Source organism: Biomphalaria glabrata, chromosome 9, assembly GCF_947242115.1.
Source record: "Biomphalaria glabrata chromosome 9, xgBioGlab47.1, whole genome shotgun sequence".
Classification (NCBI taxonomy): domain Eukaryota; kingdom Metazoa; phylum Mollusca; class Gastropoda; family Planorbidae; genus Biomphalaria; species Biomphalaria glabrata.
In genome coordinates this window covers 10333069-10359515 of record NC_074719.1, presented here as the reverse complement: position 1 = coordinate 10359515, position 26447 = coordinate 10333069, and the positions used below count along the sequence as shown (strand labels likewise).

The window sequence follows — 26447 nt, the reverse complement described above, 5'->3', positions numbered from 1 at the left end:
TTTCATGCTATCTGCTCAGTGGGCTCTTTTGTGGCCATGTGGGAGGAGGGGGTATCTGGGAGAAGGTTTCCGTGTTAGGCGCTCTGCAAACTCAAAACAGCTCAAGCAAGGATTGAAACTCAAGCCACTTTGATAGATAGCCAAGCAGTTTATGTCACAAGTGAAATAGTCAAAACATAGGATCAAAAAGAATGTGTAAAAAACAAAAAAAAAACAACTACAAATTAAATTCAAAAAATAAAGGCAAAGGTGAGTTTTTATCTAAGATGTACCTAAATAAGGCAGAAGTCAATTAACTTGATTCTGTTTGTGATCATTCATAGAAAAGTCAAGGCACCTGACACTAGCTCCAGTTGGAATAACCTGACCAGTTTGCAATGAACATTTTGAGCAGCCACATGAGGAGGCACAAAACTGCAGTGCACAACCCTCATCCCCCTAGATGACAATAGTGCTTGACATCATATCACCAAGGACAAACTATATATATATATATATATATATATATATATATATATATATATACATGACCAGTATAATGACCTATTACATTTACTTTTGGCAGGTACTAGAAGAGTTTAGGGAGCATGGAACTGAAAAATAGAAAAGTAAAGCCCATAATCTTTGATAAGTCCAGCAAACTGCAGAAATAACTTTTAAATAATTATGTAGTACTGACATTTGAAGCCTTTTCTGAGACGGAATAAAAAGAGTTAGTACGTACCTGTCCATCAGATGTACAGATAATAGAAGCCACACACAAGACCATCCTCTTGCTTGCTGTGTCATCCCGTTCTAAAATCTTTTTCAAAGCAGATCTGTAATGTAAATATTTAATGACATGAAAATAAATAATTTTAGTCAGTAATTCAGCATTGTGACACAAGATTATTTTTATAAAAAAAACAGGCATCAATGATATGATGGAATCCTACCTTTCACAAGCGTCCACCTCTCTATCATAGCGATACTTTAGTTGTAACATAACATTGTCTGGTGTCAGGCTTCTAGATGGAAAAGAAATACATTTAATAGTTGGCATTTCTCTAAGTAGTTAAAATGCATTTGTTAAAATTTTGTAATGACTTCAAAAAATTGATAATATATTGTAATCAAGTAATCAATGGTCAACTTTTTGTTAATACCAACAAATAAATTTCAAGCATTTTTGGGTGCTGTTATCTTCTACCTAGTGCATGGGTGGGTAGGAAAATAACCTTTAAATATGTGACAAAAGTTTTTAATGGTCAAAGAACAACATGTTCATCATAAATTATAAGATGGAAAAGCTTGGAGGTTATTTTTTTTATTAAACTATAAATTTCGGACATATTCAGGTATAAATAAAAAGCATTTAAACATAACTTCAACTCCTACGTCAACCAGATTGTTATAGCTTTTAGATCTCCCAATATCATGAAGCACACATTTTTTAGTGTACTTTGTAAGGTTATGTTTTCATTAAGTATAAAGTAAGGAATAAAAACACAATTACCTGCCAGCCAAATGTTGAGAAAAATTGACTTCATAGGCAGCCAGTTTCCACACTATCCACCTGTAGTGGTTCCCTATCCAGTTATCATCCACTAGACTTGCGTCCACACTATCTAATGTCAGGAAAGCCCTGGTAAGAAAAAAGCAAGTGGATGAATTATTGGAGCATTTTTTCCACGATTAAAATTTTTCTGTTTTATAAAAATATCTGCAACACCAGCATCTTTTAAGTAAATGTACCCTACATGGAATAATATAGTCCTATAATAGTATTTTAAAAATATTTTGACTTTTAGTGATGATTTCTTTGAGGCAAGTGGCAGAGATACAGGCTGGTCCAAATGTTCAGATTGTTGAGTTGATTTCTTTTTGTTCTTGTAAGCTTTAAATTTTGTGACATTGTAACATATCTTTGCTTCCTGATAAAACTTCTGCATTATTTAGTCATTCAACTTTAGTTTCAGTATCTTTTTGTTCTTTTTCTTTGAAGGAAACTATTCCTGTTTTTTTTTTCTATAGATTCAATGATTGAATTGAAATTTTTTATGTTATCAATAAACACATACATACAAATTAGTTAATAATTAGTATCTTTATTTTAATTTACATGTAAATAACACTAACATTAGCATTAAACAAAAATGATTAGATTAGTGATAACTCAAACTGTTTATTGTCGACAGTGTTGAACACCTCTTCCTTGTGTCTTGAGCAGAGTGTTGGTTCAGGTGGAGGTAACAACTAATTCCAACTAAACAACTGAACACTGATGAAAGGCCACTAATGCAAGGAGACAATCAAGAGATGTTGATTCATAAATATTTAATCCGGTACTGAAGGGAATCTGTCTATGTTCTCGCTGTGGCTAGCCAAAGTCCAAAAACTTCTCCATTAACAAAACTCCATTGTCAGATGCTAATATATAAATTTTTTTTTTCCATATCTAACTATTGTCTTTGTTTTATTATGATGTTACTGTCATTATATAAAACCTAACCCAAAATATACGAAACAAATGAATCACTTTGACAGGCCAAATTTCTTATTGAAAACTAGCATAGCCTAACAATAATAAAAAGATATGTACAATCCTCACCTGACAAATTCCTCGACCCCTGCATAGCCACATCTGTCAGGTACCAAAAGTGCACCATCCCCTATGAGGACAGCAGCATTGAGAGCAGGGTGAAAACGTCTGAGGTCAAATCTAAACTCTCTGGCAGTCAAACTATTAATATCCAATGTAGATGCAGACACACCCAATGACATCAGCTGAAATAGAGACATGGTCTTATCAGAGAAAAGATATTTGATAGAGTCTTCATTGGGCTGGATAAACTTCAACTAAAAAAATGTATTTATGTTACTTTAAGTCATTGGTCATATTTAGATCTAGCTCATAGCTCTCAAAGTTTAAATGTTTTACTGGTAATTAAAAATCAATCAATACAAAACACATATCATTATCATTGCAACTTAGTGAATAACAGATTTAATAGCATTTACAAAGTCCTAGGTAGCATAGAAGAGGCTGATACAAGGCATGCCATTGAAAGAAATTCTATGCAAGGCAAAAGACAGATGAACGGAGAAAGACGTTCAACAGATCTTGTGTGGTGCCTCAAGGGTCTAAAAGACCCGGGATAGGTGAAGGTGATGTAGCATAGGACATGTGTAACTTTGTAATTAAAGAGATCATGGTCTTTGAGATCCAAAACTAAAAAGGACTACATAATTTTACAAAGCTAGGAAGATCTGAAAGTCACATACTTACCTAAAAAAATTCATAATGCAGATGCATGCATTTCAATATTAACCAGCCAGTGTGATTGGGTAGTACAAATTCTAACTAGGCAAATATTTATTTTGTTTAATTTTCTGGCGCACCCCAAAAAAATTATTTTCACCCTTTACAAGGGAAAGCATGCAATCTTAAAAAATAAAAATTATAAGATTTTGAGTAATTTTCAAGTTCATAGCCTATTGAACAGAATTCTGTAAATAGTAATTGATGCAAAAAAAAAAGCGTTTTGCTTCCTATTTATTAGTTATTAAATTTTACAAGAATTTTTTGTTTTTTATTTATTGTCTACAAAATATAGAAATGCAAAATACCAACATAACTTTTTTTTAAATGTTAACTACTTGAAAGCATCATAATTGAAAAATGCTAGATCTGTATTATAGTAAACTACTTTAAATGTATCATACTTTAAAAGATCTTCTATTTGTTTTGCAAGTAAACTACTTTAATGTACCCTACTTTAAACGATGACGCACCTGTTCTCTAGTTAGTCCCACTGATGGTTCCAAGTCACTCAATTTTTGTAGAGTTCCTTTTTGTTTACGCAGCTTCATCCAGCGTCCGCAAAGGGGCAGAACTTGCGTTCTTTTCTTGTAGCGAATTATCTTTTCCTGTTTCATCCTCTCTTCTTCCAGGACATCTTCAGAGATTATATAAATTTTGTTCTTAGACTTCAGCTCAGAAATGTCTGGAACATGTTTCTCACTGGCACAAGTCATCAATGTGCAAGATTCGTTGGATAAAGAATGACTTGTATCTTTAGGAAACTTTGCACTTGCAGTAGGTGGCAGGGACTGAAAGTCTTGACACAAAAGCAGGTTCTCCAAATCATCTTCCAGGTCAACACTGTCCTTGACCTCAGAAGCATGGGCAGTCTTCTTAACACACTGGTTACCATCTCCTGTCAAGCTAGGTACAGCAGCTGTAGCCAGTTCAGGTGTTGAGGCTATCTTGGGGCTAGCTGCAACGGATGGAGATGTGAATGCGGGTGACACAAAGGAACTTCTGACAGTCTCACATTTCTGACCCATGCTGAGTGCAGGCGATGGAACTTCCTGATCATTTTCACAGGAGAGTTTGACTTTTTTGCTGGGAGGCTTGAAACAAGAGCTTGGTTTTGTGCTTTGAATTGCTGGTGAGGGGCTACATTGAAAAAGACAAAGAAAATGAAAATAGTGGCTTTTTACCATTGCCCACCTTGAAAATACAAATGGAATTTATAAACTCTACCAAATACATTTACATCTCTTACCAGAATTCATTGGTCAGTGATCGTGGTTTAACTGGGTATAGCCTTTTACCACTTCTCGTGACAGGCCTATCATAATGAATTTCTAAATTGAACAAAAAAAAAATTTAAATTAACCAAACAAAATATAAAAAAATACATTTTTTAAAAAACAAAGCTTATATAAAATAGTGGAATATTGTTTTTCTTTTTCAATATCAAACAAGATTAATTATTACCAATTATTAATTAATGAATTGGTTAATTTTTTTGTTATATTGATTCATGTTTTTGTTAGGGACAATGAATAATTGTGCAAAGTTCCAACATGAAGTTTTAACCTGACAGAGTGAGTTGTACAAAATTAAAGTGTAAAAACACACATTGTTTTTGTTTGTTTTAGCTTAACAAAAAGTATGGGAAGAACATACTCTACAAACATTGTTGTAAACATTTTTTTAAAACTATTTTTAGCACTCAACTTTTTTCTTCCCAAAAGATTGCAAAAAGAAAAGATTGAGAGATTGAGTTTTGAAGCTTTAAATAAAATGACACCCAATATAAAAAGTAGATGATTATTTTGCTTGTACCACATTCATTACCTACACAATGCATAATATATTATATGCAACTTAAGAAATGATTGAAGAATATAAAACTAGTACAACAAATACAAAAACACTCACCCTCATATGTAGCACTAACTGGAGTCAGAGAAAAGTTATTTGGGCCATCCTCTTTGACTGAAGAAGCTGCAAACAAAGCAACTACTAGTTTATGACACATATACATTTATATTACATTGTAATGTACAAATATTCTAAATATATAAATACTTTTGAAAAGGCTTTGGGAGTCAACCCTCAGGAGAAATAAGCAACTGCCTACGCGTAATAAATTTAAAAATTTAATTGCATTAATATATATTTTGTTTAAATACTGCGGCACGGATATTTCAAATTCCAAACATAGATATATGCAGTCTATCATTGCCACAATTAAATGTACACACACACATACAAAAGTTAAGTGATGAGTGTGTACCATGCACGATAACATTAGTTCAAAATAAATGTGCTATGGTAAGATATAAGAAAGGACTATTCCTGGACATTGCATGATGACATAATTGTTTGTCAGCACTAAAACACAATTTAAGAAAATATATATAATAATATACCTCAGTATTTTTAAATAAAATATATCTAAAACGTCATAAATTTAAGTTAAACTGGCTATAAATGTATATATATATATAAGCAATACATTCCATAATTTTAAATATCATTTCAATTTAAAAAATGTAATACCTTTAACAATAGCCTTTAATCTGTCAGTGACAGGTGTTTTTGAATCAGTCACTGTTTTTAAGTCTACTTTTAAGGCATCAACTTGGTCTTTGGATCCAGCACTAACAGAAAAAGGTGAAACTGTACTTTGATGAACTATATCTGTGGATAAATCCAGCTCATGATATGTATCCTCCAAGGTGTTGTGAACATGGACCAAGGCTTTCTTTGAGACACTTACTTTGGTTCCTGATGCAGTTGAAAAGCCATCAGAAATAGATGCTGCATCAGTCAATGGTGTAGTATTAGATACTGAATCTTTTACAGTATCATTTAGCAAACTATGTGCATGGTCCAAAGCTTTCTTTGAGACACTTACTTTGGCTCCAGATGCAGTTGAAAAACCAGCAGATATAGTTCCTACATCATTCTTTGGAGCAGTACTGGCTACTGCATCTTTTGAGGTGTCATTTAGCAAACTATGTGCATGGTCCAAGGCTCTCTTTGAGACACTAACTTTGGCTCCAGATGCAGTTGAAAAACCAGCAGATATAGTTCCTACATCATTCTTTGGAGCAGTACTGGCTACTGCATCTTTTGAGGTGTCATTTAGCATACTATGTGCATGGTTCAAGGCTTTCTTTGAGACACTTACTTTGGCTCCAGATGCAGTTGAAAAACCAGCAGATATAGTTCCTACATCATTCTTTGGAGCAGTACTGGCTACTGCATCTTTTGAGGTGTCATTTAGCATACTATGTGCATGGTCCAAGGCTTTCTTTGAGACACTTACTTTGGCTCCAGATGCAGTTGAAAAACCAGCAGATATAGTTCCATCATTCTTTGGAGCAGTACTGGCTACTGCATCTTTTGAGGTGTCATTTAGCATACTATGTGCATGGTCCAAGGCTTTCTTTGAGACACTTACTTTGGCACCAGATGCAGTTGAAAATCCAGCAGATATAGTTCCTACATCACTCTTTGGAGTAGTACTGGCTACTGCATCTTTTGAGGTGTCATTTAGCAAACTATGTGCATGGTCAAAGACTTTGATTACAGGAGCTAATTTCTTCATACTAACATCATTATACATGTCCACAGCCTCGTCTGATTCTTCTAGTAATGTCTTGGCATGTAATAAGGCTTTATCAGATACATAAACACTAGTTCCTGATGCTGTGCTAAAACCAGGAAATCTTGAAACCTTCTTGTTTACCAGTGTAAGGTCACACGCTGTACCATTATTAGGTTTTGTAATTTTATCCTGTTCATTGTCAGTGGGTACATTTCTAAAGCTTGAACTTGCATTATCTTCAAGGAAAGTTTGAACTTGTCTCAAGGCCTCTTCTGAAACTGTGACATTTGACCCAGAAGCAGTGGAAAAACCTGATGAGTGAAGTTTTGGTTTCATGTGTGAGGCTGTTGAATGTGTCAGTTCTTGTAATTCTGGCATGGTTGTTACAAGTAAATCTAACTCGGAGATTGTATTTGTAACAGAAAGTAAGGTAGTACTCATGGCAGTGCGTATATTGTCATGGTTCAAAGTTCTGTTCGACAGCAATGACACATCACTGTCAGCTTTACAAGACTGAATGTTATATTTATTGTTTGTCTCTGGCAAATGTTTTTGTTTTAATGAATTGTAACCAGGGTGTTCAGATTGTGCACTATTACTTACAGTCTTTGATACAAGATCCTGGTACTCTACCAAAGGTTTTAGCAACCCAGAATCACAATCGCCAGCAATATGGGGCAGATTGACAGCATTGTGTTTTGTAGAATCTGATGAGCTGGCTGACACAGAATCACAAAAAGACATGGCTGTAGCACAATTTTCAAAACTAAAGTCTGAGACCAAATTAATTTCTTCATTGGGACTCCATTCTTTCTTGGTAGATGGCGAGTGCTTATGTGTATTATCATCAATGTTCCTCAAACTTTTCTTTTGAATGGCTTCTTCCTTAACCTCAACTGTTGAACTTGATAAAAATCTTTGTTTTTGTGACAGATCATTGTTTACTGCTTTATTGCCTCTCTTTGTTACAGGAGCATTGACCATAGGACACAGTTTATTATGAATCTCAGGGGTTTCATGAACTGTATGGTCAGAGTCAGTCACTGAGAAATCAAATTCAGTATGTTTAACATCTGGTTCAGATGTCATTTCAAAAACATCTAGATCCAAATCTTGCCAAAGTTTCTTAGCACTTAATAAACCTTGATCAGAGACAGACATAGTTTTACCACTTGCTGTAGTAAACCCAGCAGTGGTAACAACATTCTTAGAAACTTGGTAGAAGTCTGATACTTCAGGTGCAAGACATGCATGTTTTTGCTTGTCTGGGTAAGTCGTACATGATGATGGTACAGTGGGGACGTTTGTTTCATTAATAATGACATCTCTTAAACATGAATCATCATCCCATTCATCTATTTTCTGTTTATGTAGTTCAGTGACATTCCTAGATATCTCTATTTGACTTTTAGTAGAAGATTCCCTTTTTCTTTTGATAGCTGGTGGCTTGAATGGTCTGAAACCTTTAGGTTTTAAGTCAATGGATGAATCACGAGAAGAAGTTTTTGTTTCAGTGAGACCTGCACACTTGAAATCTGTGGAATTACTTTCATGTAGGAAGTCTTTCTCTTGGCCAGAAGTTAATGGTCCATGTAGATCTGAAGTTAATGGTTCATGATGATCAGAGTCCATGATGATGGAATCCCAAAGTTTCTTGGCTTTAGTCTTAGCTGATTCAGACAACTTGATTTCTTTACCCCCAGCAGTAGAGAATCCAGCCATGGTATCACTCAGGCAGTGGATCTTAAAGGAACTAGCTGAACACAAACTATCACTGGACATGGCATCAGTTTTGACTGAGCATGTCAACTGCCCAGGTGATGAGTGATCTGTAGTTACATTTCCACACAGGCCATTACTGATTGACTTTGTATCTACACCTTCTTCATTGTTCAAAACTGTAAACTGTTTGGATTCTGTTGTATTATACTTCTCATTGTTACAAATACTTTGATCAAAAAAGGAGTTGTCTTCAGAACCACACAGTGCTACTGTTGTTATTGATGGTATTGTAAAACTTGAATCTCTACACACACCACTGCCAGGGGGAACAACCATTACACTCTGTTGGTCTACCTCAACCTTAGAGCCTGCACAAGGGTGTTGTTTTTGGCAATTTATTTTTCTGTTTCTCAATGAAAGAAAACAGTCATGTTTATCTACAGATATACTGTTAAAGTTGGATGTGTCTGAATTGGAAAATAGTTGACCACTTGCTATAGTAAATCCTTTACAGATTTGATAGTCTTTACATTCACGTTCTTTGATTACATCTTTTAGTTTCACAGAACATGCTTCAGTGGTGTCAGACTTTGTTTCTTTCATCAGCTCTGTGACACCTGAAATAAACTTGGATTTGATCTCCCCATCAGTGGCATATGAAGTTGACTTGTGAGGGACATCGCAGGGAGATCTAGTCTCTGTCTGCATCACAGAAGCAAGTCTATCACTATGACAAGATGAATCCAGCATGGCAATCTTTTTATGTTCATAACTTTCATTGTTATGTGATATGTCTTTCCCTGCAGGATGGAGAGTAGTTACATCACTATGGCTTTGGCCACTGGTATTATTGTCATGTGTTATCTCCTGAAGATTAGAGCTGTCTAGAATCTGAGTAAATTCTGTAGCTGTCCAGATTTGTGAGGTCATTGTTTCTTCATCACAATAGGAATCCTTTTCATGACTTATCTCAGGATGATTTGTGGAAGTTAAATCTGTCTCGTCGCAGGATTTACCAGTAACAGTTTCTGCATCTTCCCTGGTTAATAATAACTGTTGAGAAATGTTTGAGCTGTAAGTATTTAGTGTTGGTGAATACGGCACATCACTTGTGAAACTCTGTGCTATTGTACTTGCCAACTCAGGAGTTTGACAGCCTGGAGATACTGAATAGGACTCACTGTGAGGATTTTGTACAGAGGAGTCTAACACAACAGCAGTGTGACACATTTGTGTTGACTTAACAAGACAAGATTGACTTTTAGCACTGTCTGTTGGATCAGCAGAAAACCTTAGATCATGATGGGGTTGATTTGAAGGCAATGAGTCTATGTTTGATGATGTTGATGATTCATTTACTATTACTGATTTTTGTAAATCTAACTTAGTATGAGATGGCTGAATGACCTCTTGTATAGATTCACTAACTGCAGGCATATCCAGGGAATGAGATAACTCATATTGACCATTTGAAGAAATGCAATCTTCTAGTTTTATTGCTTGTTTGGTATCATCATTAGCTCTTGAGTAAACTTCAGAAAATGTAGAAAAACCTGGAGAATATAAATAATCTATGAGCAAATGAACCTGTACATAAAAGATCTATAGGGAACTTGGACATATAAACCTCCAAATAAGAGAGCTTAAATAATCAATGCAGTATACAAGGACCACTGAGAATCAGGGTAAGGTAATTTGAATTAACAGACAAATAAAGTTACTTTGTTTATAAGATATTAAATCTATTAGCTTGAATTAATACTTGTGAGATATATTTACCTAAACTAGAGCTTGCAGACATCATATATTGATCTTGGTTTTCATAGCCTTTTGTTACGTTGATGACTGATTCATTCTTAGTTGATTGAAGTAACTGATTAGTGTCTAAATTTAGGGGAAAGACAGATATATTATGTGTTGGTAGTTTCAAGTCTGCTTTTGGAGGATAAATAGCCAAGCCTGCAGTTGGCTTGAAAGTACTGTCTTCAGGTACAGCAGTCTCTGGTCCAATGCTAGCTATTTGGTCAGCTGAAGGGTACTGAAACCGTTTGGGCTTCTTGGACAAATGTTTGCCTTCTGGTTTCCATGACGTTTTAGAAGTAGATAACTGAAGACTTTGTGCCTGTTGGGCAGAATCTCTGCTAGTGGTAGACTTGCAAGTGTGTTGAAGTGATGTCTCAGCTAAAGATTCAGTTCTGGGAGATATTGGTTGAAAGTCAGTACTAGCCACTACCAACATCTCACTTCTGTTTGTGTTATCACATTTTATTTTAAAGCTAGTCTCATACAGCGGATCTTCCATGTCCATTTCTTTCTCTACATTGGACACAGCAGCACAGACATTATCTGAATCAAAGCCTGCAAAACTAGAGACTTGACTCTTCACAAACAGATGGTTCTCCTCAGCTTTAATTTTAAATGTCACAGCCAATAAGTTTAAGCTTAGTTCAGATTTCTCATTATGGCTTGCAGTGTCAATCTCATCACTCACAGAATCAGTTTCAGCATTGAGTTTTTCTATTGCAGAAGCACTTGGATCATCTGTGGTCTCAGAGGTTTTTGTTTGACCAACTTGACTACAAAATGTTGGAGAGACTTCAAATGAGCTGTCAAAGCTATATTCCTCTAACAGGTCAGCATCAACCTTGAGAGACAACAGAAGTTTGGAGTCCTTTGTCAAATTTAGCAGACTAAGGGTTTGGTGATCTTCAGAGTCAGATTTATTAGACGTGGTACTGTCAGTGACAAAATCAGCTTTACATTGCTTCATGTCTGGCTCAGAATGATTTTCTTGACGATATCCCACATCATGACATGGACTTGGACTTTCATGACATGTCTTGTCATCTGCACTGCTATCACTGTCTTTAAAGAAATACATAGCCAGCTCTGAAGCACTCTTAGACAAGCATAAGGGATCCATTAAGTCAGGAGTAGATGCTTCTATTAAATGAGACACAGTGGCAGTGGAGATAGCTTGAAGTTTTGATGTGTCAACATAGTCAGCAGCTGGTCTACCTACAAAACTTTTCTGAGCAGAACTATTGTCAAGATTAAATTGAACTTTTTTCTTGTTAGTACTTTTTGGGGTCAGTGGATTTTTTAATATGGATATGGTCACATTTTTCTTCTTCGCAGGCTCTGGGCTGTCCTGCTTATTCTCATCTAAGAAACTCTCATCACACACATGTTCATCCAATCTCCTAGGCGTCTCACAGCTTAAGTGACCATCTTCCATGCAAACACTTTCTTTGCTTTTCTTTGATGGAGTCTCAACTTTTTGTCTTTTGGCCCGTGGGACTGTTTCGAGTGTTTGTCTCTTCCTCGACACATTGCAGTCAGGATCAAAGTTAGTGGCGATGATTTCTCCTAAAGAGTTAAAAGCATTGCACTGATATTCATCATTCTGCCCAGGGTCCTTTGTAACATTTTCTACACTTTCTTGACTGACAAAGACTTTGGACAAAACTTTCTCAATGTGGCTGCTATCAGCGCTGCCTCTGTTTTTATTCTTTTTGCTAATATCATTCTGCTGATCGGTGGCTACTTTAATGCGTTCAGATTTGTTGCCACTTTCACAGCTTATCACAGAAACATCAACATCTGTTGTCCGCTCTTGCATTGAGTCAAAACTGCTATCTTGAAATAAGCCAAGATAACACTGGTCATTCATGCTGTCAGAAAAGTGAATCTTGGTTTCACAGGAATCTGATGAAATATTATGTGATAGAGTAGCCTCTGGGCATGATTCACGACTAAACTTATTATCAACTGACTCCATCAACAGGGTATTGCTTGCAGTCGAATGCATATGTCTATCATGACTGCTAACCGCAGGAATTTCACTATATTGTCTTTTATCACATTCGTTCATATTATCACAGTTGGTATCACTTGTAACATCACAATTATCAACCAAATCTGGGCTAGCCAATGAAGCCTCTTGGTTATTAAGTTCACACAGTGTTTTGTCACTGCCAAAGCTTATCTCCTTTTCACTGATGACTGTCTTCTCTGTTTCCACTGTTAGGTCCCCCTCTGACCAATTATCCCCCACTAGAGAAAAGCTGTCATCACAAAAAGAGGATCCAGAAGGTGAAAAAAGTTGACGGTGAATCACCTGTAAAAATACAATAAAATTTTGACATTTTTGCTCACATGGTAGTTTTATTGGGGAGGCGGTGGCTCGGTGATAAAGCAATGGTCTTGTGTCACAGGTTTTTGAATCCTTGGATTTTTTAGGTCACCTTTGAGTCCACCCAACTCTAATAAGTTGGGGAAAGTAAAGTCCGTTGTTGTGCTGGTCACATGACACACTCGTTAACAGTAAGACAGAGAAATATGATCTTAGCGCAATGACTAATATATTATTTTTTATTTATCAGAAAAACAGTGTCACAAGCCACATCAGGAGTATAGGGACTTAACTTAACCATGAAGTTGTTTACAGTGGAAACTAAACTTAACTTGGCTTATGATATCATGCAGTCTTGAAATGGCTGACTTACTTAGACTTAGATCCTCCCACACCTTTTGAAGCATTGGGCAGCAAGATAAATGACTAGTATAGATAAAACTAGTAGACACTAGGTTTGTCAAATATGATATAAAGGGGTCATAACTTAGTGTCAAAAGAATAGGTTTAGTTTTATTCATATTATAAGTTTGGCTTAAATATATTTTATGTGATTTCAATGTTGGACTAGAGTAACAAAATCATTAAATTTAGAAAGCCTTCAGGATAAAAGACTTAAAAGTAAAGAAGAAATTATACATAAAACACTGAACCATAATCTTCAAATACAAAATTTAATAAAATACTCAGAAAGACACAACGATAAAGGCACATTCCTTGTTCCATATGCTAGGACAAATTTGTACAAAAGTTCCTTCTTCCCTAGTGCTATTAGAACATGGAATGGGTAGACTGAGCTAGCCAGGAAAACCAGTGACTTGGTGGAGTTTAGGTCATTGGTTATTATGCATGACTAAATGCATGACGCTTAGGACGTAATTATCTTCTTTTTTGAAGTAATGTCTGTCTCATTTAAGATAAGTTAAGATAAGATTGATTTTATAATTAAAAGAAACTACAATTTCTATTTATGGATGTTTATTTGCTTTATTCATCTTGGGGTTTTGTTATTTTACATGAAAACAAAGATTTGGCTGAACTATAACTGCGACTGAGAAAATATAAATGCTACAAAAAAAAGTGGCCCACAAAATAGAATGAAATCTGGCAATCTTAAGCTAACTGAAAAAAAAAAAAAATAAATAGATACTTCCTTGACCCCTGTAATGCTCTCTCAATGTAAATTAAATGCAAAAAGACTTCCCCACCTTACTTTCCAAAACAACATTCATAGCGCAGTTCTAATCAATGTTAATTCTTTTTTCATAACTATTTTTTGTATGTCTTGATTACAAAGTGACACAATTTGCCAGAAAGAATTATATATAGCGTGACTAAGTCAAAAGGCTCAAGTAATTGTTTCATCCAAACTAAAATGTTTACTTACTTTCCTTTCCTTGAGTTGTTCCCCTTCAGGAAGATTTTCTGAAACATTAATTTACAATTATTTATGTCCCTTCAGAAACAACAGACAAGAAAGAAGCAAACAAAAATATGAGGGGCCGATAAAACATCTCAGATGTTAAGGCTCAGACTAGTGGACAGGTCATAGGTTCACATTTATTTTGTGTAATGTAGAAAAGATTGCTGTGACCAGAACTATAAAAAGAGATACAACTATTTCCTTACTACTGTTTAGGAAAGTTAGACTCACTGCATGTAAGTAGCAGAGAAAATTACCCACATGCTATGTTTTCTATTCAAATATATTTATACAAAAAAAACTTAGCATCAAGACTCAGTGTGTTGCTTCTATATTACTATAATAATAATAATCTTTATTATTTGTGTGGAAATTTGTTTTACAATTGTGCAGTACAAAAAACAATACACGATTAGAGCAAGCATTTGTACAATAGCATACAGGATACAATGCATACATACTCCAGTTTCTCCCTTACACCACATGCTAAATTGAGTTGTAGAATAATGTAGATAAAAAAAATGTTCACCTTTGTTTTCACTGTCACCTATACATTTTTGTGTGGGTGTAGCCATAGAGCTTGTCCAGTTAAGTTCAGTTTGAAGCGGGAAGTCCCTAGTAACAATAGAGTCTGGAATGGCTTGGATCCTAGCTCTATGATTAAAAAAATAAATAAATAAATAAAATGTACCTTTCTAAAACAAAATGAAATTGAAAGTAAGACTGAATGTTAAGTTATGGCTACATGAACTGCATACTAAACTAAACTAAACATTTACTACAGATATCACATCCTCTACCTGAGCTGTGAATCTTTCTGTGAGTTTTTTGGTGAGGAAAACAGTGCAGTGAGTGGAGTAACATCAACAGATAAATTCTTCTCCCCTGATAAAAAAAAAGATACAAATTGTATTATAAAGTATGTCAACAATTCATGTAGGGTAGCTTATCTATAGTCTATTGAAGTGTCTCTTACTTTTCCCTTCTTGAAAGAAAATCAATACATCCTCGTTATCAAACCAGCACCAGAGTGGCAAATAATAAAGTGTGAACAGAATTTGAACCCAGTACCATACAGTTGATGATTGTGACTTACAAACAGTACAACATACTACAACAGCCTACTGTTTATTTTAAATACATATATAAAGATTAGGTTAGAAATTTTTAAAGCCCATGAATTAAAACTGTCCTCTATGTATGACATTGTAAACCTGTTCCCCCTGACTAACCATTTTTCCACGTCACAACTATTTAAATTGTTTATGCTGGGGGGGGGGGGGGGGGGAGATGACCCCAGCGAGTGTGTTGATGTGCTAATCAATGGGAGTTATGATGGTTGATTTTTTTGACAGAATTGTTTTTCTTTAATTTGTGTTTATGACTCGAGATATGTAAATTTCATTAGGAGTACAATGAAATTATTTCTTTTTTTTACTTTGAGTATCGACTGTTCATATTTGGTTTTTGCTTCTGCAATCTGCAATATCAGATGATATTGTTGACATGAAAAGTGGTTAGTTACTTTCTTGAGTTCACTTCTGAGTCGTAACAATATTATAAACCAGAAGGTGGACTAACTTGGTAGGTAACAGAATCCTCCTTTTGGAAATGGTGACCAGCCCTCAGAAACATTTGGTGAAGAAGTAAGAAGACTGTGACTGTCATTACTGTGTTGTACTAGATAGTCCTCTGTTAACTTGTCAAACCAATCAAGTCTTGTTTCACCCAATTCTGAAATAAATGTATCATCAATGATCAATAAGAAAAAAAAGATTTGCATTGGTATTCAAGATTACTTGGTAATAGATTGACTTTCATTCTAAATGTCAGTCGTATAAAAAAAATATTTTTTTTAACCCTTGGGGGTTTGATGTATACAATATATATTTATATATTTAATTTAAGCAATTTTGTATATATATATATAGTAGATACAGCTCAGCTTCCAAGATTTGTAATACAAAATTAATAAATATTAAATTTTCATAGGAAAATTAAATGAGCAGAATCAAATGTGGGCTTTTGTTACCACTGTATGTGTATTCTACTAAGTCACATATAAATAAAAATATATTTATATGATAAGTCCACCTGACAGAATGGTTTCATCCAGAATCTCGTCATCACTATCTGATGGACCCCAAGTTGATACAAGAGGTAGGTCACGATGAGATGATTTACAACAGTGACAAGGGTACATCTTCTTTAGCTCTGGTAGGAAACCTTAATGTACCAAATGAACAAGGAATTCACATTCTGAAAATATGTAAAATCAAGTACATTTATTTTTATAATATAATATTATTTAATATATATTATAAATAGAATATATAGATCTTTAATATATAGAGATAAGAGTCTACATATATATATCTTCTGTACTTCTTGATTGTCTAGAGATCTAGATTCTTAATCTAATATATATATATATATATATAATATCTAAAACGACACTAGTAGTAACCTAGACCTAGAATTTGCCTAGATCTCTAGTAATCTAGTTAATCTAGTTAGACTCTAAAACTCTAGAATCTTATTCCTTAGCCTTAGTCAGGCTTAGTAGTGAAGCCAGTGTAAGGTTAAGAATCTTATTTAACTTTTTTTTTTCAAGTTAAAAAATCTGACAAAGATTCAATCTATATTTATATAGATCTAAATTATTATAATTATAATAAATATACTCAGACTATATAATAATAAATATTATAATTATTATAATGTTACACATGTCTATATAAATGACTATATGTAGTATATAGACATACAGTTAGAGTGTATATATATATACAGTAAAGTGCGAAGTTCGAAAGTATTAAGCCCGCTAGCAGCAATTTTCATGTTTGGATTTTTATAGCACCGTAACGGTCTGACCTATGAAAAAACTGATGGTATCTCTGAATTCCTCGTCCTTTTTTTTATATAAAAATAGATTGGATTTAATGTATCACTAGGCTTAGTTAAAATTAAATACGAGGTCAAAGTGGTGTAGGGTAGGTATCGCCAAGCGTACTTTTCCTTGAGCGGATTTTTCCCCAGTTAGTAAGCTCGATCGGGTTGATGGAAGGTTGGAACAGATCAAAGAAAATATATCTAAAAATATGTTTCAATATAAATTACTTTTTCATTATAAAGTCATAAAATTTCTTTTTACTCAAGCGCAAGAACACCATCCATTGCACCATTTCCCACCCTCCACAACTTCAAATAGTCTCTTTGAGCTGATTAGCCATCAGACTTAAAAATAGCCTTAAGCCCATTACCCATTTCCTTCACTACCGGGTAGTAAAAAAGAATAATTCCACACCTCCTGAGTTTGACCTCACCATGAACTTAGCCTTTACATTTTACAAGGAAATGGAAATAGTATGTGTTGGAAGTGAAGAAAAAAGGTGCATGCGCAGTAGTAATTTGGTAAACATTGGAATAAAAATGTTTTAGCAATAAAAAGTGAACTGTTCAAACCTCTCGACAAATCGGGGCTGCTTGAACTTTACTCTATATTATAATAATTATATATTATATTTAAATTTTAAATATTATAATATATCTCTATTAACTCTTTATATTATATAAATATAATATATTAATATACTAAAGTGTCTAAAGAGTAAAAGAGTTAGAAATAGTTAATTATTATTAAATTATTAAGTTAATAATAAATTTATAATAGTAGAGTCAGTAGAGTCCTAGACTAGAGTGTCTAGAGGAGTCATCATGAGTCTAAGTCTAACTCCTACTAACAGTGGCGTAACACTTCACTAACTTAGTAAACTATAATAAACCAAGTCAGTCAATTGTGAGTCAAGACTTGACAGTCAGTCAAGTCCTCAAGTCAGTGTTTATTTTAAATATTGAAACGTAGACTTAGATCTAGATCTACTGATCTAGAATTCTAGTAGAATATTCTAGACCAGAAGTCTATTACTATTACTCTATATCTAGAGACTAAATCTATATTAATCTATAACTTGACTTAATCTTAAACTATAAAAAAGTATTTAAATAATACTATTGTCATTGAGTCAATTCATTGAGTTTTACTAGACTTATTACTTTTTTTTTAGTATTAGAATTAGAGTCTAGATCTAGATCTACTAGTAGTACTAGTCAAATTTGCCGGGTTTGCAGAAGTGCATTGCTTTTTCCTTTTTTTGTTTTTCTCGATTACTTTCTCCTATTGACTAGATCTATACTTTTTCTAGTATTTATATACCTCACTGAACCATATAAGAAGAAATTATTGACGTTCAAACGTTGTGTAACATCTGTCCGCATGTCAACGTAGAAAGTTATCTAAATAGTCAATATACTTATATAGATCTAGACTCTCTAGATCTCAAATCTACAAAAGATTTTGAAAATCAAGTTTCACCTTATTTTGTGGGTTGTTGGATTTAGATACAAATTTAATGTTGTTTGTTTTTTTCTTTTCTGAATGTTGATCGTTAGTTTGTTATTATGTTTTAAAATTAATTATGCAAACCGTTTTTTTTTTTTTTTTGAATAACAATGCACCTGTTTTAATTATAATACAATGCTGACAGAAAACATTACACAATATTACCAAGAATAGAAAATGTAACCATAATTAACTCTTTCTCTCCAAATTGACGATGATACCAACATTGATTTGACACCACGAAATTAAATTAATTTTTGTTTTTTATAAGCTTTAGTTAAATTTAAAAGAGCATTCAATCCTATTTAATTCTATACCAAATAGGCCTATAGCATTTTCTAATAACAACCAAAAAAGTTATTAACGTTTTATCATAACAGGATAGTGAAATACAAATGAGGAAAATGAATAATTTCATTGGAACGTGGAAAATAATTGTGGAGAGAAAGAGTTAAATCGTAAGAAAGAAAGTATGTGCTCTAAACTTTATAAATAATTTCAATGATCCCGTGTTCGAAACATTCCCTCCGCCCCCCAAGTCTTGAGTTGAGGGAGCCTCTAGCATGTAATAATCTTCAATTCTGAAGGAACATCTGAAACAAAAATTTAAAATATATATATATTTTTTTTTGTCAATGGATGCCTCCAGATGAGTCACTGTTTTTGGTTTCGTCTTGAGACTGGGCAGAATCTAGAGTGACGACCAATTAAGCCAATTCTGGAGAGGCAGAGTTTTCCACAGTTCATGCATGTATATGCATCTGTCCTAGGGCTAGCTGATTATGTAGTTTTCTTTTTCTTTCTCTTGACTAAGGCAACTTCTTTTTATTTTGCTCTCAACGAGGTTCGTACCAGCACGCACAGTCTGTCTTCATGCTGTCCAGTCTGGGGCTATCTCCTCACACATACTTTCGTTGATGCATGTGGTTCTCGTGTCTCGCTTGCAGACATCTCTGTATGTTAGTTTTGGTTCCGACTCCATTCGTAAGCTCAGCGTATAGGATGTCTTTATAAATAGGGATTCTTCCATCTGGCATGCGGGTGACTTCTGTGTGTCAGAAGAGCACATATATGCTGTGCATATTGGCCAGTTTCAAAACGTCCTGGTTGGAGACATGATTCTTACAGGAGATGCACGTTATGCGTCGCAGGCCTAATATATATATATATATATATAAATGGGGTTGCTATGATAAATGATGGTACTGTGATACTCGAGTAGGCTCAACAGTCGGGAGGATACGATCGCTAGATGAAGCGATTAGGCTAAATGGGTAGTAGATTAAAACAAGATTCCTGTGGGAGAGTCTAAGGGAGTTTGAGAGCATCCCACGTGTGCATTGCAGAGTTGTAAGAGCTTTCACAACCCTGTCAGAATCCAGGGACCATTTCATCAATGGCGTGTCTTGCACGGTTAGTAGCCTATGGTAAATGGTAGGGGCTCCATTCGGCCATGTATTCTAGTCTGTGCGTCCGGAGTGTCCAACCCATTGGAATTTGAAGTTTAATATGGGTATTAGTTTGGATCTCTTTCAGATAGAGCGCTTTTTTTTTTTTTAAATCAGGCTTACATGTCTATTTAGTTTCGACAGTTAAACGGTATTGGGTAAAGTGCAGGACAAGTTACTATCTAGATCAGAGCTAAATGTCAAGCGAAGTACTTATGAAAAAAAACTAGTAGGCCTATTATTCCCTGAGTGTAAATACTACAGAGCTGTGTATTATACATTACTTTTCTTTGACACGCTTTGGACGTTGATTCAGTGTTGAAAATTATTACGTTGTAGCCAAAACCTCCCGAAAAACGGCGGAAGGTGGCGGCGGGCAGGTTTTGAACCATCGAGACCCAGAGCCCATACCATAGGACCAGGCCAGACGAAATAAAGAACTAGACTTATTACCCTACCCCCCCCCCCCCCCCATTTTTTTCTAAAAAATTCTCCGTGATGTTTTGTTTGTAGCTGACTCAGAATTTTTGTCAGTACACAAAGCTGAAAAAATATAACAAAGTGTTTGTGTGTGCGTGTGTTTGGGGGAGAGGCGGCCGATTAAACGTTGAATTTAACCCGCGGAGTAACGGTTGACTTTATGTTAGCCTACTTGTTGGAATGAGTCTGTGTCGGAAAGAGCATATAGGTCATTTTTTTTTAACCATCTACGGAGTTAAAATAGCGGGAGGGGGTATTACCTCATCTTAAAAAAAAATGTTTGTTTAATCATATCAGGATATTCCCGTTTATTAACATTAAAGTTTAGAACAGAACATGTGGAAAGATAAGATCTTAGTTGATTAATTTGTTGACGTCTACGACACTCATGCATCTTGGACACTTTGTTAACGTATAAGAGAAGGTCCCATGATCACTTTTGATGACTTTTAAGACACACACATCACATGATCACTTTTGTTGACTTCTGAGACACACACATCCCATGATCACTTTTGTAGACTTCTAAGACACACACATCCCATGGTGACTTTTGTTGATTTCTAAGACACACACATCCCATGATCACTTTTGTAGACTTCTAAGACACACACATCCCATGGTGACTTTTGTTGATTTCTAAGACACACACATCCCATGGTGACTTTTGTTGATTTCTAAGACACACACATCTCATGATCACTTTTGTTGACTTCTAAGACACACACATCTCATGATCACTTTTGTTGACTTCTAAGACACACACATCCCATGATCACTTTTGTTGATTTCTAAGACACACACATCCCATGGTGACTTTTGTTGATTTCTAAGACACACACATCTCATGATCACTTTTGTTGACTTCTAAGACACACACATCTCATGATGACTTTTGTTGACTTCTAAGACACACACATCTCATGATCACTTTTGTTGATTTCTAAGACACACACATCTCATGATCACTTTTGTTGACTTCTGAGACACATCTCATGATCACTTTTGTTGACGACTAAGACACACACATCTCATGATCACTTTTGTTGACTTCTGAGACACATCTCATGATCACTTTTGTTGACGACTAAGACACACACATCTCATGATCACTTTTGTTGACTTCTGAGACACATCTCATGATCACTTTTGTTGACGACTAAGACACACACATCTCATGATCACTTTTGTTGACTTCTGAGACACATCTCATGATCACTTTTGTTGACTTCTGAGACACATCTCATGATCACTTTTGTTGACGACTAAGACACACACATCTCATGATCACTTTTGTTGACTTCTGAGACACATCTCATGATCACTTTTGTTGACTTCTGAGACACATCTCATGATCACTTTTGTTGACTTCTGAGACACATCTCATGATCACTTTTGTTGACTTCTGAGACACATCTCATGATCACTTTGTTGACGACTTGTCTCATCAAGAACTGATCGCACTATTCCAACAAAAAAAGTATTATTCTTTTTCGTAGCCTAGACTCCAATCTCCTTCTCGCCGTCTTTTTACAAAGCTTATATCAACTCTTTCCGCCTGTCTGTCTGTCTGGTACTTATTTTGTACATTTGATTTCTCCCACGTCCAATTCTCTGATCAAGTTAAAAACTTGGCACAATTACCTAACAAAACATGAATCAATGTAAAAATAATCATTAATTAATAAATAAGTGGTAATTGATTAATTTTGCTTAATATAGAATAAGAAATAAATCGTACAATACTGAGATTGTTTCCTGTGTACGCTATACTTAGTATGTGGTTATCCTTTTTGCTTCTTCGAGTATGTCTCAATACAAACTATCATTTAAATTACTGTTTGAAATCATTCGCACATACAATAAGGCTTGTCTTCGAGATTAATGCATTATGTTTCGTGGCTACGCAACCCCATCAGCCACCTACACATTTTCCATATCTAGCGCAGACATAACCATTGTCCGCCGGTGGTCCATTTAGATTTTTCTTTACGCCGTCTACTTCAGTCATCAGCAGCGGATTTTTTTTAGTCTCAAAACACAATAGCTAGATTGTATCAGAACATGACATATTTAATGTTAATTAGAAGGTTAGGGTTAGTTTTTCTAATTTCAATACAGTGTAACACGAGAAATTAAACAAGGATCAACGTTTCCCTTTAGTAAGCAAAAGTATTCGATCCATTGGACTGATAGCCTTTACGAAGCCTGGGGCATCTGCTTTCCTAAAGATGCTAGTTTCTAATTCTAGCATAAGAGGCCAATTAGCAAGACTACTTGGTTTGATCAACAGCAATTCTGGTAATGTTAGGCAATATACATCAGAGGGAAAAAAATGTTCTCTGCGTATGTTGATAAAGGGGGCGTGTTATTATTACATGGGAGAAAAAAAAAGTAGGATCTCGTCCAGAGAAATCAAAAGTTGCGAAACGCGGTTAAAAAAAAAGTAGTCTCTTTGACCTTTAGTCACCTTTTTTTTTCACGATCTCTCGTTCAGTTATAAAAAGCAACTAGCGAAGTGTGTTTGTACTAGATCTACTAACATCGGCCAAAAGTCTGTCGAGGAACAAGGTTGTTATAGTGTGCTTTCAAAGTCTATCTCTTGCACAATGAAAACTTGGATTACTTTAGGACTTGTGAAGAGGGCAGGCAAAAAGAATAGAAACAAATATTTTTATGTATTCAAAAGGAAAACTCTCAGACTCAGTGTAAGTAAATTAGTTTTAACAATTCTTTGCGGTATTTATTGAAAATGCTCACGATAAATGTCAAGGACGCTAAATTGAACTTTACTGTTGCCAACTAAAGAAAAAATTAAAATTAAACATTTCAATATGAGGTAGTTGACCTTTGACGTTTGTACCAAATCTCCTTTATTTCCACTAGCCAGTTGCCCGTTTGTTTTGAAATAGTCATAGAATTAAAGTCTGATACTTCCTTCAACTTCCTTCATATTGAAACTTTGATTCAGCAGTACCAAGTATAGGCTACACATAAATAATATACCTTTTAAAAAAAATAGCTTAATATTTATTTTCAACAGATACAGCAATACGATATTTTTTTTTTCCATCAATGCAAATCTCCAATAATACAAGACATTGTGATATTCTTTGCTCGGCCATTCTAAATTTTACACTCAAGCGTTTGATTTTCGTCCTGCTAATAGATTCCAAAGGCCTATAGTTAGACCAATAAACCATTTCTCCGAAATGAATGTATATTAGAGGATTTATAACTATGCATGGGTTTACTAAAGCTTAGTGAGTGAAGATATGCATCTATGGCAAATGGCTATTTTGGTATTTCTGTTGTAACAATATAGGAAGTGAGGTATTAAACTATGTATTTTAAATAGTTGAATGGACCTCATTCACCAATCGTAAATAAACACATTTAGCCACGTCATAATATTGATAAAACAATAAAAAAATAAGCATCACGTGACAGCATTTATGGATTACATTTGTATAGAAGAAATAGGTAATCACGTGGCTAAGTGTTGTTTGTTTACGATTGGTGAATCGCAAACAAATTTAGGGATTTTTAGGAAGCCTTTGTGTCCAACCAATTTTAATGTGTACCTGACATTAGTTGGGGAAAAGTAAAGGCCATTTGTCGTTGTGTGGCACATGACATCCTCGTCAACCTCCGGCCAAAGAAACAGATCATCTTTAGCTTACATCGCCTGCATGATCTAAAAAAAAAATGAATAAATTTACTGAAACAGCTGAACGGGAGTCAGGTGCGGACTGGGTGTCAAAATCGGTCCGGGCATTTCAATATAATCAAGCCCATAAATTGCATATCATATGATGGTCATAACTTGAGATAAAATAAACGTATATTTTAAATCAAATCAAACTCAATATTCAACGTCTTCTCATTCTGACATTCTGGAGTTATCTCTAGTATCGAAAACATCTTACGACAGTGTCGCTTTATCTTGCATCATTCACACTGCATATCCACCAATCAATCGCTAACCTCTCACCGTCACCATAGAAACACACACACACTCCATGACAACGGAAAGAGGAAAAAAAAAACACAGGTCGAATGTTACACACAGTCGCTATACAAAGTCATTCCACTTTCGTGGGAATCCAGTTTCCCAATAGTTTACATTCATTATAATTTGCAGTTTCAAACTGTGTTCTGTTGTCACACAGAAATAAACACAGAAATAAATAAAATACTGTAGACATTAATAATAATAATTAATAAACAGCGACTTTGTGTCTATCATTTTTATTACGTCACATCCTTTTAAGTATTTTCTCACAAAAACATTCACAACAAACAATGACGCAATATACACATATACAAACTGCGCACACTTAGTGCACACATTTATCTATGGGGGTGTCGGTGCGCATCACACGATTTCAACAATATATAGTGATTAGCGTTTTGGCCGCCTGAAATCTTCGTTCAACACGTGACTTCACATGGACTACCAAAATCAGAAGGAAGCGGCAGCCTTTGAAAGCCGACACATCCTACAAGACATAGCCTGTACATATCTATGGTCAGTGCCGCACCCCAATAAATGCACAGGGCATTGTTGGTCTCCTTCGCGTTTGACATGTAAATTTATAAAAATGCTCAACTTAGAAGGGACATATCGTTTCTGTCACATTGACCCTTTATTTTTGTTGTTACCGGTCGTTGACTTGTAGCACCAAACTGCTGGTAGACAACTAAACCGTTGTTGGCGTAATATATCTTAACTAATAAAATTTCAAATAACCTGAATAACTATTTTTTGTGAACCAAACTAAATAGAACTTTATTTATAATATAGACAAATTCAACTTGTGATAAATGAAATAAATGTATAGTCGACTTTAGTAATAATATTTCTTTAAATCTAACTCACTACAATAACACAACCTTTCAGTCACGTTCTGGAGCCGTCTCCCCTAAGACCAATTGACGGTCCTGTCACCTATGTTACATCATTCACAATCAATCGCTAACCTAGTCTCATCGTCACCATACACACACACACACACACACATACACTCACACTCCGTAACAATTTAATTACCTTTTTTTTAATCTACAGGGAATGGGAGTTGGCAACTTGAAGACAGATTTCAAAGCTGATTACGTGAGGAAAGTAAGGAATCCTCTGACAGAAAAGATCAACTACCTCCATGCAGTCAAACTTCTCTGTGAGGTTTGCATGGCCTACTACCTATGCCACACGTTACCGGAGTTTCTTCAGTTCGACCAAGACGAGGATCGCGAACTACATTTTCACTCCAGATATGCACTTCATATGGTTAAAGCAGACCTGGAAAAACTGCGTTGGATTATTTCTAGCTTTCACGACGATCATCACACAGCGGAAGAAGTTAGAGCGCGCGCCAGTCGATACTCTTTCCAAGTTGAAGGCGAGGCAAAGAACACTGAAGCCTGCCCGTGCAGCAATGCCCTGTACCACCATTACTTCAGGAAGCTTTGGACTTTGTTAACCAAAGAGAACGCAAAGTTTAGTTCCATGTATGCTACCGACTGTACACTTTTACGAAACAAAAGAACTTATTTTCAAACACTCACTAACTTTATGAAAACACTTTCTGTAGAAAACCACAAAACGTATGAGCCTTCATAGGTTTCTGAACAAAAGACTATTTAAATTAAATATTTTCTGTGTGATTAGTTTTATGCTGAAACCAAGTTTTTAATCTGTACATTTTCTTAGAATATTAAAATAAACATGTTTTAACTTATATATCAGTTTTAAATACTTGTTTTTAAAGTTTTGCTTTCTTTTTTTTTTATATTATTAAATATAATGATGTGAGCTGCACACTTTTATGAATGAAACAAAATGACTCGTAACAATACTAAGGCTTGGTCTTCGAGTCCCAAGATTGAGGAATACAGTATTTCCCGTGGCCACGCAGCCCCAGTTGTGACCTACATATTTTGCCAC

At 35.0% G+C, this 26447-nt stretch overlaps 2 protein-coding genes across 2 annotated transcripts in view; one reads left to right on the top strand and one right to left on the bottom strand.

Moving 5' to 3' along the window:
- The window catches only part of LOC106071292 (breast cancer type 2 susceptibility protein homolog), a 34386-nt gene extending 16041 nt beyond the window's left edge, over positions 1–18345 (bottom strand). The window contains exons 1-15 of the mRNA XM_056041907.1: positions 18227–18345; positions 16265–16429; positions 15752–15904; positions 14971–15055; positions 14700–14824; positions 14135–14172; positions 10392–12732; positions 5837–10165; positions 5213–5278; positions 4551–4632; positions 3775–4441; positions 2591–2766; positions 1496–1624; positions 936–1007; positions 725–818 (exon numbers count right to left, since the gene is read on the bottom strand). Of these exons, the coding sequence (XP_055897882.1) occupies positions 725–818; positions 936–1007; positions 1496–1624; positions 2591–2766; positions 3775–4441; positions 4551–4632; positions 5213–5278; positions 5837–10165; positions 10392–12732; positions 14135–14172; positions 14700–14824; positions 14971–15055; positions 15752–15904; positions 16265–16373 (8466 nt within the window). The 5' untranslated portion in view covers positions 16374–16429; positions 18227–18345. The remainder of the gene's footprint in view (positions 1–724; positions 819–935; positions 1008–1495; positions 1625–2590; positions 2767–3774; positions 4442–4550; positions 4633–5212; positions 5279–5836; positions 10166–10391; positions 12733–14134; positions 14173–14699; positions 14825–14970; positions 15056–15751; positions 15905–16264; positions 16430–18226) is intronic.
- Positions 18346–22993: 4648 nt separating this feature from the next.
- Positions 22994–26224, top strand: LOC106071325 (uncharacterized). The gene is made up of 2 exons (XM_013231406.2): positions 22994–23208; positions 25572–26224. The coding sequence occupies exons 1-2, from the start codon at positions 23110–23112 to the stop codon at positions 26121–26123; spliced, it is 651 nt and encodes a 216-aa protein (XP_013086860.2). The 5' UTR covers positions 22994–23109; the 3' UTR covers positions 26124–26224.
- Positions 26225–26447: the final 223 nt, after the last annotated feature.

Bases quoted from the DNA above. Each gene is read 5' to 3' on its own strand.
- LOC106071325 (XM_013231406.2), top strand. From the start codon at position 23,110: ATGAAAACTTGGATTACTTTAGGACTTGTGAAGAGGGCAGGCAAAAAG. The intron at 23,209-25,571 runs GTAAGTAAATTA...TTTAATCTACAG, and splicing joins GGAAAACTCTCAGACTCAGT to GGAATGGGAGTTGGCAACTT.